Below are 15,494 nucleotides of genomic sequence, written 5' to 3'. Positions count from 1 at the left end.
CATGTTGGCTCTGGAGGATTTAAGGGTGACCTACAAATTTTTACAATATTTCCTTGGTAGCATTATATGCTGAATGCCACTAATAGCCAGGCTAAAGATAAGCACTGAGCACATTATTAGTGTAAAATTTTCTTCTGTTCTTCTTAGGTCCCACAATGTTCAGCTCTGCTAGGATGGCTGACTCCTAACTTAGGCCTGGTCTACCACTAAAACTTAGGTCAACCTATCTGTCAGTCAGGGATGTGAAAAATTCACACATGCATCCGGAGACATATATGAACTAAGCCCCAGTATAGACGGAAGAATTCTTCTGTTGACCAAGCTACCATCTGCCAAGAGGGTGGATAAACCATAGTGATGTGAAACCCCTTTTCCGTCACTGTAGCAAGGTGGCACAGCTTCAGCGCTATAGCTATGCTGCTATGTTGTAGACCAGAGGTTCTCAAACTGGGGGGTGGGGCCTTGCTGGGCTGGAGGGGGGGAGGAAGGGATGCAGAGTGTATTCTGAGGGGGGCAGGAGAAGCTTTAGGAAAAAAAATTTACTGCGCACATTTTACCCACCACCATGAATAACTAGCCAAGCTGATCCCTCCAGAGAGATCAGGTCCTCAGCTGGCACTGTGCACTGGACTCGAGATGGTGCTGTGCATTTGGATGGATTTCTGTTAAGCTTGCATAGCATTATACGAAGTCGTTGCCATCTGTACTTTAATCCATTTGCTACGACGTGGTGTGCACATATAATTGCAAGCATCGATTACCAGGGCAGTTTTGCTTTTGCTCTTATTACAATGATTGTGGGCTCTGTTTCAATCAATGCTTTGCTGCTTTTCATATTTAGTGAGAGTTGCAGGTTGGTTTTTCTTTATCGGTATATGTAATTGTGTGGTGGGGGAAGGAAACAAACTACTCCAGACACAAAGAAGGGGAGTGTGATCAAATAAGTTTGAGAAGCACTGGTGTAGACAAGCGCTTAGCCGTGATGCCCTACCGTGCATTAAGTTCCTCACACTTCATCCACCACGACACTGCTAGATCATTCAGCTGGCCTGTAGTATTTAAATGCCATTTTTCAGCATTTCATACACACAGTTGAAAACAGTATTAGGTAACGGTTGGCTCAGATGCTGAGCTGGTGCAAACCTGCAGAACTCTGTTGAAGTCAATTGAGGTTCTCTAATTTATGTAAGCTGAGGATCTGGCTAAACAGTTGGCAAAACCACACAATCTACTACTAAATATATATATACATACATGTACCTGATCTTCCTCACCCTGACGGAACATTTTTATGGGGCAGAGCCTCAGCTGGTGTAAGTCATCACAATTCTACTGACTTCAATGGAGCTATGACAATTTACAGTAGCTGAGGAGGTCACCCTAGATTTATACCTATGTCTTACAGAGCAGGAACCAGAAATGTGTGACTTTGTGGAACACAGCATTAAAAAAAGGTTATAGATAGCAGCTTCTGAAAGACTCAGCGGTGGCCTAACTCTTTCCCCACTGAAATCAATGGGAGTTTTGCCCTTTGATTCAAGGGGATCAGAGTTAGGCCAAAGCTGAGTCCTTTAGAAAATCCCGCTCTCTATCTAAAATCACGTATGTGCTGAATACTCCTCTTACCTGCTTTCTGAGGCAATCAAGACACAACCTTATTGCTGCCTCTTATCATAGCATAACTCTGTAGATCAACAGGTTACTCATGTGAGTAAGGCAAGCAGGATTTGGCTCAAGATGCCATTCATGAGAGCTCAGATTCTGCGCTCAGATACGTGCACTCATCTCTCATTGAAATAAATGGGTGTACTAAACAAAATGGTGGCAACAGAATTTTGGTTCTTCATTAATGTAATCCAATTTTTAATATTTAAGAGCAATTGTAAAATTTTTGGTTTGTTAAATTTGTTTAACAAAGGAAATACTTTAAAGGTAAAGACGAATAAATAGATAATTATTTAATCTTGACCAAATAAAAAGCTTAAAGGAACATTATGTTGTAACAGTGGTGGTTGTGGGGGAGGGCCAATCTTTCAAAACGTTTTTAGTCAGTCCCTGAGAATCACAGGCCCTTGTGATTGGAAGCTTTGTGTGCTTAGATGAATACTGTTCTTTAAATAAATGATCCAACTCAAATGGCTGTGGAGCTAGACATGCCTTCGATTTTCCTTGGCCTCACTAAATCAGAAAATTTAACTTAAAAAAATACTGAGAAGCCCAACATAATTGTTAAGTTTAATTATCATACCAGACTTCTTTATTGACTTCTTAAAATTCATAGTTTTGTGGTAGGGTAAAATTGTATCTCTTAAAACATTTAATAGTTTTGCTTGCACTAAAAGTACATTTTACAGACAAAACCACACAAAACTTTTCCTTCACTTACCAAGAGGAGGTCCATGTGTCATTAGTATATCAATGCCCTCAGGGATAAGGTTCCATTTGTCCAGTAAAGACTGACCTCTGGGTAGGTTAAAGCCCCATCCATTAAACCACGGTGTCCTTTGGGGGAAAATAAGACAGACTGTGTCAGTCTGATACCTTTTCTCCCTCTGGAATTTCCAAATTGCAATTTTTTCGGTACTGTTCGGGCCATCTCTTCTGTCTTTTTAAGAACACTCACTGACAAAAGAGCATTTGTCTTTGGGAGGGACTATCCCCAAAACAAATGGATTTAAGTGCTCTAGCTGTAAATTGGGATCCAAAGAGGATTTTCCTATAGTTTCAAGGGTATTTCATTCCAAGACTTAGATTTACTCATCATAAAGAAAGGAGACAGTCAATGTGTTCAGATCTAGATCTTTTGGGGGATGTCAGTTCCAGGATTTGGGTTCATCCCTTACTTTAAGGTAAGCATCTAGACAAAATAAATAAATAAAATTGGGAGCAAGGAAAAGGGCCATTTACAGTACAGGGTACCCTGATGGGCAATGGGCCCACAGAAAAATTGTACCTTTTTTGTGGCAATGGTCACGGATCCTGTATAATCTACTGTGGTAAATTTATTCTAGACTAATCACATTTTAAGATTATCATCATTGTATGTTACTCATCCTGTTTATTATCTCTAAAATTAGGGCACCGTGAAATGACACAACATAACCATAAGTAGTAACCTTAAAAAGATATTAAATACATAAATACATATTTAATTCCAGGGGAAAATGCAGCCCTTGAGTTTTCCCCACCATAGCAGTTATGAAAGTCTTGTTATAGAAGCCATCTGATTGAGACACACTCTTTTATCCATCAAAGTATGCAGGTGGTTATGAAACAAACTATAATATTTGACAAAAATGTTTTCTCCTGATAAGTTTTGCTATAAAATGTGAAAGCAAAATTGAGCTGTTCTGATGCAGAAATATAAAAGCTGTTATCAGATGAAAAACGAATGCTGTCAAGATTAAAAACTATATCCCTATCTCTATTTCTAACAACATTTTAGGTTATTACAAGTGAAGGAATTTCAAAATCCTCACTTGCTTTTCATTTATGCAGTTTTGCCTTTCATGTGGCTTGGCCACTTAAATTAGGCTAGTCAGTTTCACATTCTATTAGAGATGCTCCCAGACTAAAATCAAACAGCAAACTAAGTGGGTCTAGACAATGGGCCCCCTCTAGATTTTTAGCTCCTCCTCTCAAGTTACATACTATCACAAAGCTGTTGTCTTTCTGAATCACTACTCTGGAAAGGAACATTTACACTGATTAAATCTGTTTCCATTAAAACTTTTTAAAAAACCCCAAAGAAATATTTAATTAAATTTTCAGTTTACAGTGAAATCAGTAAGTTACATAGAATCATAGAATCATAGAATATTAGAGTTGGAAGGGACCTCAGGAGGTCATCTAGTCCAACCCTCTGCTCAAAGCAGGACTAACCTCAACTATATCATCCCAACCAGGGCTTTGTCAAGCCTCAGCTTAAAAACCTCTAAGGATGGAGATTCCACCACCTCCCTAGGTAACCCATTCCAGTGCTTCACCACCCTCCTAGTGAAAAACTTTTTCCTAATGTCCAACCTAGACCTCCCGCCCTGCAACTTGAGACCATTGCTCCTTGTTCTGTCATCTGCCACCACCGAGAACAGCCTAGCCCCATCCTCCCTGGAACCCCCTTTCAGGTAGTTAAAGGCCGCTATCAAATCCCCCCTCACTCTTCTCTTTTGCAGACTAAACAAGCCCAGTTCCCTCAGCCTCTCCTCATAAGTCCTGTGCTCCAGCCCCCTAATCATTTTGGTTGCCCTCCGCTGCACTCTCTCCGACTTGTCCACATCCTTTTTGTAGTGGGGGGCCCAAAACTGGACACAATATTCTAAATGCGGCCTCACCAATGCCGAATAGAGGGGAATAATCACTTCCCGTGACCTGCTGGCAATGCCCCTCCTAATGCAGCCCAATATGCCATTAGCCTTCTTGACAACCAGGGCACACTGCTGACTCATATCCAGCTTTTTATCCACCGTTACCCCCAGATCCTTTTCTGCAGAGCTGCTGCCCAGCTCATCGGTCCCCAGTCTATAGCTGTGCATGGGATTCTTCCTTCCTAAGTGGAGGACTCTGCACTTGTCCTTGTTGAACCTCAATAGATTTCTTTTGGCCCAATCCTCCAGTTTGTTTAGGTCACTCTGTATCCTATCCCTACCCTCCAGGGTATCTACCACTCCCCCCAGCTTAGTGTCGTCCGCAAACTTGCTGAGGGTGCAATCTACCCCATCCTCCAGATCATTAATAAAGATGTTGAACAAAACCGGCCCCAGGACCGACCCCTGGGGAACTCCACTTGTGACCGGTTGCCAGCTAGACATGGAGCCATTGATCACTACTCATTGAGCCCTATGCTCTAGCCAGTTCTCTATCCATTTTATAGTCCATTCATCCAACCCATACTTCTTTAACTTGCTGATAAGAATACTGTGTGAGACAGTATCAAAAGCTTTGCTAAAGTCAAGGTATATCACATCCACTGCCTTCCCTACATCCACAGAGCCAGTCACCTCATCATAGAAAGCAATCAGGTTGGTCAGGCATGACTTTCCCTTAGTGAATCCGTGTTGACTGTTCCTGATCACCTTCCTCTCCTCCAAGTGCCTTAAAATGGATTCCTTAAGGACCTGCTCCATGATTTTTCCAGGGATTGAGGTGAGGCTGACCGGTCTGTAGTTCCCTGGATCCTCTTTCCTCCCTTTTTTGAAGATGGGCACTATATTTGCTTTTTTCCAGTCCTCAGGGACCTCCCCCTGTTGCCACGAGCTTTCAAAGATAATAGCCAATGGCTCTGAAATCACCTCAGCCAACTCCCTCAGCACCCTCGGGTGCATTGCATCCGGCCCCATGGACTTGTGAATGTCCACGCCTTCTAAATAGTCTAAACATGCCTCCACTGTATACATCATTTCATATTATACACATACCTATATTTGAGAGCTAAATTAAATTGACAATTTCCCTTTGTGATTATAAATCTATATTTCAGTTTCCTAATTCAAATGTTTTGTTTTTATCAGAAGTTTAGCTGAGGAGGAACCAAGGATTGGTATTTTGAACACCTGTTCAATCTATTGTATGTAAAAATGGCAATTTTTTTTGTCCTATAAAAATGACTCCTAAAGTAATGTATAAGAGTTGTGGGAACTTTTGCAGATATCAGATTCACTGAAAGGAATAATTTTTATATACAGTAGATGGACCGTACTTTGTCATATGACCTACTCACATTACTGAGTTTATAGTAATTCATGTACATCAGGATTACTGGTTTGAGAAAAGTTTGCAAGATTGCAGCCTGTGATCTTCGAATGAAACTCAGGAACCAAAAAGATGAGGATTAGATGCCAGTAATGTTAAACCTGTTACACAAGATAAATGCTTCCCAGTTACATATGGAAAAAAATTTCTACTTCCATTTAGGGCTTAATCTTGCACCCACTGAGGTCAATGACAAAACTCCCATTGATTTCAGCAAGGTTCAGTTGGTGGAAGCTGATTTTGGACTGGAGTTTGTGTTTCTGAACTCTGCCACATCACAACTTTGTTCTTCTATTCTTTTCCATTGCCGTGAAGTTCAGGTTCTTGCTTACAGCTGTCTGAAATATAGCTAAACTAGCTAACAATCTTTCCTTTATTGTAACACTCTAGTTTCTAGCATATGCAGATTATATTTCTCAGGATTCCATATTAAAATTAAAACATAATTTGGCTGAATTTTCAACAAATTAACCGAACATAGTGAAACTCTATGACAAAACAAACACAGAGCAGGGGTTGAATTTGTCACCATCAATTAATGATTCTTTACCCATTTCTCATGCAAAGAGTGCTACTGCAGTAATACCAGTTAAACCTGAAATGTGAAACCTCAGCTGTGATCTTACTAGAGCTTTTTCAAGCATTATACATGCTACAAATCTATAGAGTCTGCAGTGACTTTTGTTCTTTAGCAGCGGGGGGAGAGGAGGAAGAGAATCAGTGTTTCAGTGTAGTCTGTATTCGAGACTTAATAATTAGCTGTGATTAACAGATGCCACATGGGAACTAACTTGTAAGACAACTTCCTGCAAACCTCCCTGGTAGTGCAGCGTGTTTACAGTATAAAGTGTAAAACATTCTCCTTAATACACTAAACATTTTCATAAGCAATTAATATTGTATATAGAGGTGACCGAAAGAACTGCTGGGATGACCGATTTTAACTGTGATCCCTGGTGGAGCTGTTTCAGCTTGAATCTACTAAAGCGTGTGCATACTCAATGAGAATATTATGCCGTCACTAAATAAAGTTAGTCACTTGCCCTATGCTGCCTCAAGTTTCTAAGGAAGACAGAAGCTTGTTAGAAAGAACACACAGGAGAACTTGTTCAGAACAATGTCAATAAAAATGGGTTTCTGACACAGATTCAGGTTTTAGATGAGATCACAAGAAAGATCATCCCACTTTTGTACTGTGTTGTGTTGCAGGCAAAATGAAGTTGATATACTGTGAATCCCTTGGGTGGACCAATGAATATCTGTTTACCCCCGACAAACTTTAAACATGTATTGTGAGTAAAAGACAAAGACTGGACTTGGGGACATGTGACATTAAGTATCTCTATTAGATTCCCTATTGCAAATTATTTCCATGGCATGCTATATTTTTGCATGCCTAAACAGCAAGATCTAGTCATGTTAACTGTTACACTTTAACTTGGATCTGTAGTTACCAACATTCTGCACAATTTTCCTGGGCTGATTACTTGTTTTTTTAAAAAAAAACTTCCTTAGCTCTGGGGCAGGAGGAAATGTTCTGTTTTTTTTTTAAAAAGATTTCAATCTGTTTTCCTTAGATATGCTTTTGGTATGCTGAAGCACAGTGCAAAGTTGTTTGTCAAGGTTGCTTAGTCAGTAGTACACATGATTAGACTAACAACTTTCCAAGATTGGGTACCAAGTGAAAGTGGCTAGTTGGCTCCTGGAAATATTAATGGTATACTTGATTTTTATGACATCTTCAAGCAAAGAAAGTAGTTAGACTGCTGAGTAACACCATTACTGAAGCCCAGAGTAAAACATAGGGATTGGTAATAAGACATTACAAGAGATTTTGTCTGTTTGGTGGGCCCGAACAAATCCTAAATTCCTCCTACACCATGCATGGAATGATATGGGATCTTCTTATCCTGCACAGCAAACTAAGTCCAAGAGAACCTAATTTAACCATTGCTGGTTAAAATCATACTGCACTTCACAGCATCTTTCACGTGCTATGAAACTGTCATGATAATTCTTGATCTGTGGCTCACCTGACAGCTCAACCCTCCCATGACTGCAAAACTTTATCATTTAGAAATAGCAGTTATACTGGCACCAGCTGTCACATTGAATATCCAGATGAAGAGCAGACACCTGGCCAATTTTTTTCTCCTCAGCTCGACTTCTATGCAGAAAGCCAACACTCTCCCCACAGATTCCACTCCACTTGGCAATTTGGAAGCTACTTTTTCTGCAATTAAAAAGATGCCTTGCACTAGGCCACAAAACATCTTCACACATTGTACTGAAAGAGAGACACGTTACTTGACATAAAGGCAAGAGGGAGGGAATTTTAAACTTCATGATGAGACTTCTGTCCCCTTGCAGGTGTATGTGAAATAACAAGGTTACTTACCAGTAACTGTTGTTCTTCGAGATGTGTTGCTCATATCCATTCCAATATAGGTGAGTGCGCGCCCCGTGCACGAGCCTCCGGAAGCTTTTCTGCCCCTAGCAAACCCCTGCGGGTCGGCTCCTGCGCCCCCTGGAGTGCCGCGCTCATGTCGCAGTATATAGGACACTGCCGACCCCGCGGCCCCCCCAGTTCCTTCTTTCTGCCGACTCCGACAGCGGGGACGGAGGGTGGGTTTGGAATGGATATGAGCAACACATCTCGAAGAACAACAGTTACTGGTAAGTAACCCTGTTTTCTCTCTTCGAGTGATTGCTCATATGCATTCCAATATAGGTGATTAAATAGCCATACCTTGGAGGAGGGTAGGAGTCACTGTCGAGTAGCCCTTCTTAGTACGGCTCTGCAGACAACCGTGTCCTCTCTTGCCTGTTGTACGATGGCGTAATGAGATGAGAAGGTGTGGATTGATGACCAGGTCGCTGCCCTGCAGATGTCCAGCAGTGGCACGCGCTCCAGGAAGGCCGCCGATGAGGCCTGGGCTCTGGTCGAGTGTGCCGTCACCGTCCCCGGCAGCGGCACCTTCGCCTGATCGTAACAGGTACGTATGCAGGCGGTGATCCATGCAGAGATGCGTTGTGTAGAGACAGGTAAGCCTTTCATTCTGTCCGCGACTGCAACGAACAGTTGGGTTGATCTCCTGAATGGCCTTGTATGATCGATATAATAGGCCAGGGCCCTCCTGACGTCCAAGGAATGCCATCTCTGCTCGGCCTCCGATCCGTGTGGTTTGGGAAAAAACACGGGGAGGAAGATGTCTTGGTTACAGTGAAACTGAGACACCACCTTAGGTAAGAATGCTGGGTGGGGTCTCAGCCTCACTTTGTCTTTATAGAAGACCGTATAAGGGGGTTCCGAGGTCAAAGCTCTTAACTCGGAGACCCGTCTAGCCGATGTAATGGCTACTAGGAAGGCCACTTTCCAGAAAAGGACGAGCAAAGGGCATGTAGCCATGGGCTCAAATGGGGGTCCTATTAATATGGAGAGGACTAAGTTCAGGTCCCAGAGAGGTACCGGGTCACGGACCTGCAGATACAGTCTCTCTATCCCCTTAAGAAACCTACAGGACATAGGGTGAGAGAAGATAGACCTCCCTTCCATCGGCCGGTGAAAGGCCGAGATGGCCGCCAGGTGTACCCTCAGGGACGCCAGTGCGAGGCCCTGCATCTTTAAGTGTAGCAGGTACTCTAGGATTGCCTGGATGGGCGAACAGTTGGGTAAGATACCCCGGGACTGCACCCAAAAGGTAAAACGCTTCCATTTAGCCTTATACAACACCTGAGTGGAAGGCTTCCTGCTACCCAGCAGGACCTGCTGAATTTGTATTGAGCAGGCTCTCTCTCCCTCCGTCAACCACAGAGCCTCGATGCAGTCAGGTGGAGGGAGTCCAGGTCCGGGTGCAGAAGGCGACCCTGGTCCTGGGAGAGGAGGTCGTAGCGTTTCGGAAGCGGTACTGGCTCGGCTATGGACATGTCCAGCAGCATACTGAACCAGTGTTGTCGGGGCCAGGTTGGTGCAATCAGGATGACATCCGCTTTGTGTCTCTTGACTTTCAAAAGTACTTTGGGAAGTAGCGGAACAGGGGGAAATGCATACATCAGGGGCCCCTTCCAGTCTATTAAGAAGGCGTCCGAGAGGGAGCCCTGCTCGCGCCCCCGGAGTGAGCAGAACCTCGGGCACTTCTTGTTCCACGCTGAGGCAAACAGATCTAGTTGGGGAACACCCCACTTGTGGAAGAGAAAAGTTGCCACCTCCCAGTGAAGCGACCAATCGTGGCGGGGTAAGAATGACCTGCTGAGGCGGTCCGCCTCGTCGTTCCTGACCCCTGGGAGGTGAGAGGCAGATAGGTGAAAATCGTGCCTCACCGCAAGGTCCCATGGTTGTATGGCTTCCTGGCACATGGCCGAGGAGCGTGCCCCCCCCTGCCTGTTTATATAAAACATGGCTGCTGTATTGTCCGTAAGGACATGCACCACCCTGCCCGTCAGGAACCTGAGGAACACTTTGCAGGCCAGCCTGACAGCCCGAAGCTCCCTGACGTTGATGTGGAGGTGTAACTCAGGAGGCGACCATAGACCCTGCGTGCTGAGGTCTCGGCTCATGTGGGCTCCCCAGCCCGTCTGAAGCGTCTGTTTTAGCGTTACAGAGGGGGTCAATTCTGCAAAGGGAACCCCCCGCAGCACTTCCCTCGGGTCTGTCCACCAGTTGAGGGAAGCTAGTACCTGGGCTGGGATGGTGACCACCTTGGAGAGGGAATGTCTGGATGGGGTGTACACAGAAGTCAGCCAACCTTGGAGAGGCCTGAGTTTGAGGCGAGCTAACCTCACCACATATGTGCATGCCGCCATGTGTCCCAACAGCTGAAGGCAATGCCTGACTGTCGTCGTGGGGGACCTGTGTAACTCCGAGATTATGGCAGTCATGGTCTGGAATCGAGGCAGTGGGAGGAAGGCTCTGGCCTGAACCGCATCGAGGGTAGCCCCGATAAAGTCTATGCGCTGCACCGGGGTGAGTGTGCACTTCTGCTCGTTGATGAGCAGCCCCAATTTGGTGCATGTCGCGCAAGTTAGGGCCAGGCTGTTCTGTACATGGACCCTGGATCTTCCTCATATTAACCAATCGTCGAGGTAGGGGAAGATCTGGATGCCTCTGCGCCGGAGGTGGGCAGCTACCACCGCCATGCATTTTGTGAAGACCCGGGGCGCTGAGGAGAGACCAAAGGACAGGGCCGAAAATTGGTAGTAGGTACCCGCTACCATAAAGCGGAGGAAACGCCTGTGCCCAGGGAGGATAGATATATGGAAGTAGACGTCTTTTAAGTCGAGGGCAGCATACCAATCCCCTGGATCCAGAGTAGGAATAATAGAGGCTAGGGAGACCATACGGAATCTGAGGAGCCTGATAAACTTGTTCAGACGACGAAGCTCCAGAAAAGGCCTCAGGCCTCCCTTTGCCTTGGGAATAAGGAAATACCGGGAATAGAACCCCCTGCCCCTGTCCATAGGAGGAACTTCCTCTACCGCCCCGAGAAGGAGGAGAGAGTGCACCTCCTGGACGAGGAGTAGCTCGTGAGATGGGTCCCTGAAGAGGGACGGGGTGGGGGAAAGTCCGGTGGGAATGCTGAGAGTTGGAGGGCATAACCCCGTTTCACCACGCTGAGTACCCAGCGGTCCGAGGTTATCCTCTGCCACTCTCGGAGGAAGGGGTGCAGTCTGTCTGCGAAAAGTAGAGTGGGATCCAATGGGATGGAGAGAGAGCTGCCCTTGAGCGTCACATCAAAAGGACCGCTTATTGTTCTTTTGCTGGCCTTGCTGGGAGCTCCCTGCAGGGCCTTGGCAGTCTCTGCGGTTCGCCTGCCTGAAGCGGTCTCAGCCCCTCCTTGGCTGGGCAGGCCGGGGACAGGCTGCTGCTGTCTTTGAGGGCACTGTTTGCCCTGGCGCCTTGTGACCTGTGGCACATACAGGCCTAACAACTTTAGGGTGGCCCTAGAGTCCTTTAAGGCATGGAGTTTACTATCTGTTTTATCTGAAAACAGGCCTATGCCATCAAAGGGCAGATCTTGGATGGCCTGCTGTGCTTCTAGCGACAGACCGGAGGATTGTAGCCAAGCAGATCGTTGCATGACTATTCCAGATGCCATGGCCCTCCCTGCCGCATCGGTGGCATCGCTGGCGGATTGGAGAGCGGCTCCTGCAACCGTCGCGCCCTCCTGGAGAATGGTGTTGTAATCCTCCGCCATGTCTGGTGGCAACGCGTGAAGGAACCTCTGGAGGGAAGCTCAGAGATTCAAGTTGTATCTGCCAAGGAACGCTTGGTGGTTCGCTATGCGTAATTGCAGAGCTGCAGTCGAATAAATTTTTCTCCCAAAGAGATCTAATTTTTTGTTCTCCTTATTTTTGGGAGTGCTCGACTGGGCACCTTGTCTGTCCCTTTGGTTGACAGCATCTACCACCAATGACCCTGGGGGAGGGTGATTAGAGAGATATTCAAACCCTTGAGGGGGAACATAGTATTTGCGCTCAGCGGTTTTAGAGGTGGCAGCTACTGATGCAGGAGTCTCCCAGAGGGGCTTGACCAGCTTAAGAACCCGGTTATGGACTGAGAGTGCGACCCGGGAAGGTCCCGCTGAACCTGAAACCCCAAAGAGAGGGTCCTCCTCCTCTGAAAGTTTCTTGAGGTCAATCTGTAGGTTGTCAGCTAACCTCTTTAGTAATTCCTGATGGGTTTTAAAATCAGGAAGGGGGGTTCTCTGGTCCCTGGATGTAGTGTCCGGGGGAGAAGAGGAGGAGGACTGCTGGAGGGGACCCATGGAAGGACCCTCCATGGGGTCAGACTCTTCATCTGAGGTCTGTGCTTTGTCCTGGCTGGGAGGCGGAGGTGGTGGTTGGGCTGCCACTGAAGGAGCTGACGCTGTGCCCTGGGTCGTTTGTTGTGGCCACGGGCCCCAATAGGGCCATTGCCAGGGCCCTTGTACCCACGTCGGTACCGGTCCCGGTGCCGTATATGATCCCGGGATGATCGGGAGTGGCCGTGGCGATGTCTATGGTGACAGCGGCGATGTCTATGGTGACGGCAGGGGGGTGACCGGCTGGAACTGGTGGACGAATGCCCCCGGGCCCTCTTGGTCTTACGGCGATTATCTGCCGGCGACCTGGGGGGGTCCCGCTCGCGACTACGCCCTCTATCATGGTGCGGTGCAGGAGAATCCCTCGGTGCTGAAGTGTGCGGTGCCGAGGGCTAGTCTTTCCTGATGTTGAGCGGCAACGATGAGACTCAGGAGCAGCTGAATAACGACAGCTGCTAAGAGACCGGGAACAGTGTCTAGTTTCCCGGGAGTCAGCGCGAGTGCGGTCCGGGGATCTAGACCGGTGCCGAGGTGCTTTGGTCGTTTGCGGCACCGGGATCCGCGCCGGGCTGCGCACCGCGGATTGAGAGCGGTGCTCGCGTGAATGCGCCGAAGATCTGGGCACCGGAGGTGAACGGGATCGGTGCCGAGAGCGGGACCGGTGCCGGGCATCCCTGGGAGACGGCAACTGGTGCCGGGAGCTGCGCACTGAGGATCGAGAGCGGTGCTCGCGTGTGCGCTCTAAGCGTCTCGGCTCCGCAGGCGAACAAGACCGGTGCAGAGAACGGGAGCGGTGCCGGGCGTCCTTGGGCGATGTCGACCGGTGCCGGGAGCTGCGTACCGAAGGTCGAGGAGGGTATTCAGCCTCGGTCCCAGTGCGGGTCTACCCTGAGACACCATCCCTGACTCCCTCGGCCGAGGGGGGGACGGAGGCGTAGAAATGGCCATGAGGGCTCGTGCCGCTGCAAATGCCTCCGGCGTCGACGGCCCCTGCAGGGGTGCTCCCCCACCCCCCGGGGTCGGGGGAGGCTCCCTGCGCGGAGATGCCGGTGCCGGAACTGATTCTACGGCACGTGGCTGGGGCATCTCTTGCGGCACCCCCTGCTGTACCGGTCGCAGGGGGGAGTCCATGGACACGGCCTCCAGCCGTTTCTTTTTCTTCGGCACCTTGTGCATCGTTGCCGCTGTCGGTGCCGGGGGAGCGCTGTGTGCTGATGAAACACTCGGTGCTGTCGGTGACCCCGAGGGCTCGGAGACTGGACGAAGCGCCGACTCCATTAGAATAGTCCTGAGGTGGGCATCGCGCTCCTTTTGAGTCCTGAGTTTGAAGGATTTACAAATTCGACATTTGTCCTTCCGATGCAGCTCCCCCAGGCAGCGGAGGCAGAGATCATGCGGGTCGCTGACCGGGAAAGCCTTCGAACACTCAGCGCAGGCTTTGAACCCCGTGGAGCCCGGCATGGCTCCGCATAGCCCTTAAGGGCTAACTAAACTAATTTCAACTATAACAACTAACTTGGTTTTTATATAGTAAAAAAAAAAATATATATATATATAAAAAAACTATGAACTTCTTACTAACAAACTAAGTAGGAGATTGCTACTTGCGAATGAGCAAGGGGCAGCGTTCCAAAGACCGTCACGGGCGGAAAGAAGGAACTGGGGGGCTGCGGGGTCGGCAGTGCCCTATATACCGCGACATGAGCACGGCACTCCAGTGGGCGCAGGAGCCGACCCGCAGGGGGTTGCTAGGGGCAGAAAAGCTTCCGGAGGCTCGTGCACGGGGTGCGCACTCACCTATATTGGAATGCATATGAGCAATCATTCGAAGAGAGAACTGCCTAACAAGGAAAACAATTCCATCTGCTGCCAAAAGGCAACACGAGATTTGTTTTTCCCCCCCATCTCCTTTTCCCAAAATGATTCCTTTTTTGTGTTTTTAATATTTTGTCCCTTACACAGCAAAAATTATGCAGTGATTCAGAGTGTTAGGTGACTCAAGAGGACAGAATCCCAGGAGCAAAATCATCACAAGAGTAAGTCAGTCCATAAGTAAGTTGTAAGCCAATGACAAAGTTCATCAGAAACAGATAAAAGAATTGCATTTCTTTCTGGAGGTTAAAGAAGTTTAAAGACAGCATCCCCCATTATCCATATTCATCTATTTTCTGCATAGAGGCTCACTGAAGTCAAACAAATCAAAAAGTACACATAAAATGTGACAATCTGGTCCTCTTCTTTCTTAACAGCAGTTTTACACAGTGATAAAGCTATTGATTTCAGTGGTGTACTCCTAATTTAAATAATTTTGTACAATTTATACAGCAAGAAAAGGAGGATCAGCTCCCTTTGTTTATATAACGATGTATTCTGGATTTTAAAAAAGATATCCAATGCTGCGGAAACCAGAAGTTTTACCCTTAACCCAAGGAGCAAAAATCCCAGTCTGTTTTTCTTTCCATAGGCCAATAGTGAGGAAAGTGCCTAAAATCCATCTCCAAAGGAAACACTTACACACAAGTAATAACGATGATAGGCGCTCTATTTTGGTCAGCATTTAGAGCAAACATGCAAATCTCTGAGATTGCTAGGGAAGAGGATAGTAGTTTCATTTGCAGAACAGAAATGATAGAACAGGGCACTAAATAGGCATAATCCAGAATTGTTCAATTATAGAACTGCCCTATAAACATATCCTGAAAGTACCTATGTCAGTTTTACATTTTGGACCTAATAGAGGAGAGTCCTGAACTGAACAAACTGTAAAGGGAAGGCATGATCTTTATGCACAATAAACAAGAGCCTTTCAATAAAAAACATACAACTCATAAATATTTGCTAAGGAGGCAGAGCACGTGTGCCTTTCTCCATTTAATGAAATCGAGAGTGCCTCATGGCAGTAAAAACGAGAGTCCTGTAGCACCTTAAAGACTAAAATTTCTGCGG

At 46.8% G+C, this 15,494-nt stretch overlaps 1 protein-coding gene across 2 annotated transcripts in view; it reads right to left on the bottom strand.

Annotated features, from left to right (window-relative positions):
- MPPED2 (metallophosphoesterase domain containing 2) overlaps window positions 1-15,494 on the bottom strand; it is a 139,319-nt gene that overhangs the window by 7,308 nt on the left and 116,517 nt on the right. For both annotated transcript variants that reach the window (XM_067532135.1, XM_067532136.1), the window contains exon 5: window positions 2,387-2,502. In XM_067532135.1, coding sequence (XP_067388236.1) covers window positions 2,387-2,502 — 116 coding nt within the window. The remainder of the gene's footprint in view (window positions 1-2,386; window positions 2,503-15,494) is intronic.

This window comes from Emydura macquarii, unplaced genomic scaffold (assembly GCF_026122565.2).
Source record: "Emydura macquarii macquarii isolate MOO-44397 ecotype Brisbane River unplaced genomic scaffold, CSIRO-AGI_Emac_v2 contig_3240, whole genome shotgun sequence".
NCBI classification, from domain to species: Eukaryota; Metazoa; Chordata; order Testudines; family Chelidae; genus Emydura; species Emydura macquarii.
The sequence above is the reverse complement of the archived record's forward strand: the minus strand, read 5'-3'. Positions and strand labels throughout refer to the sequence as shown.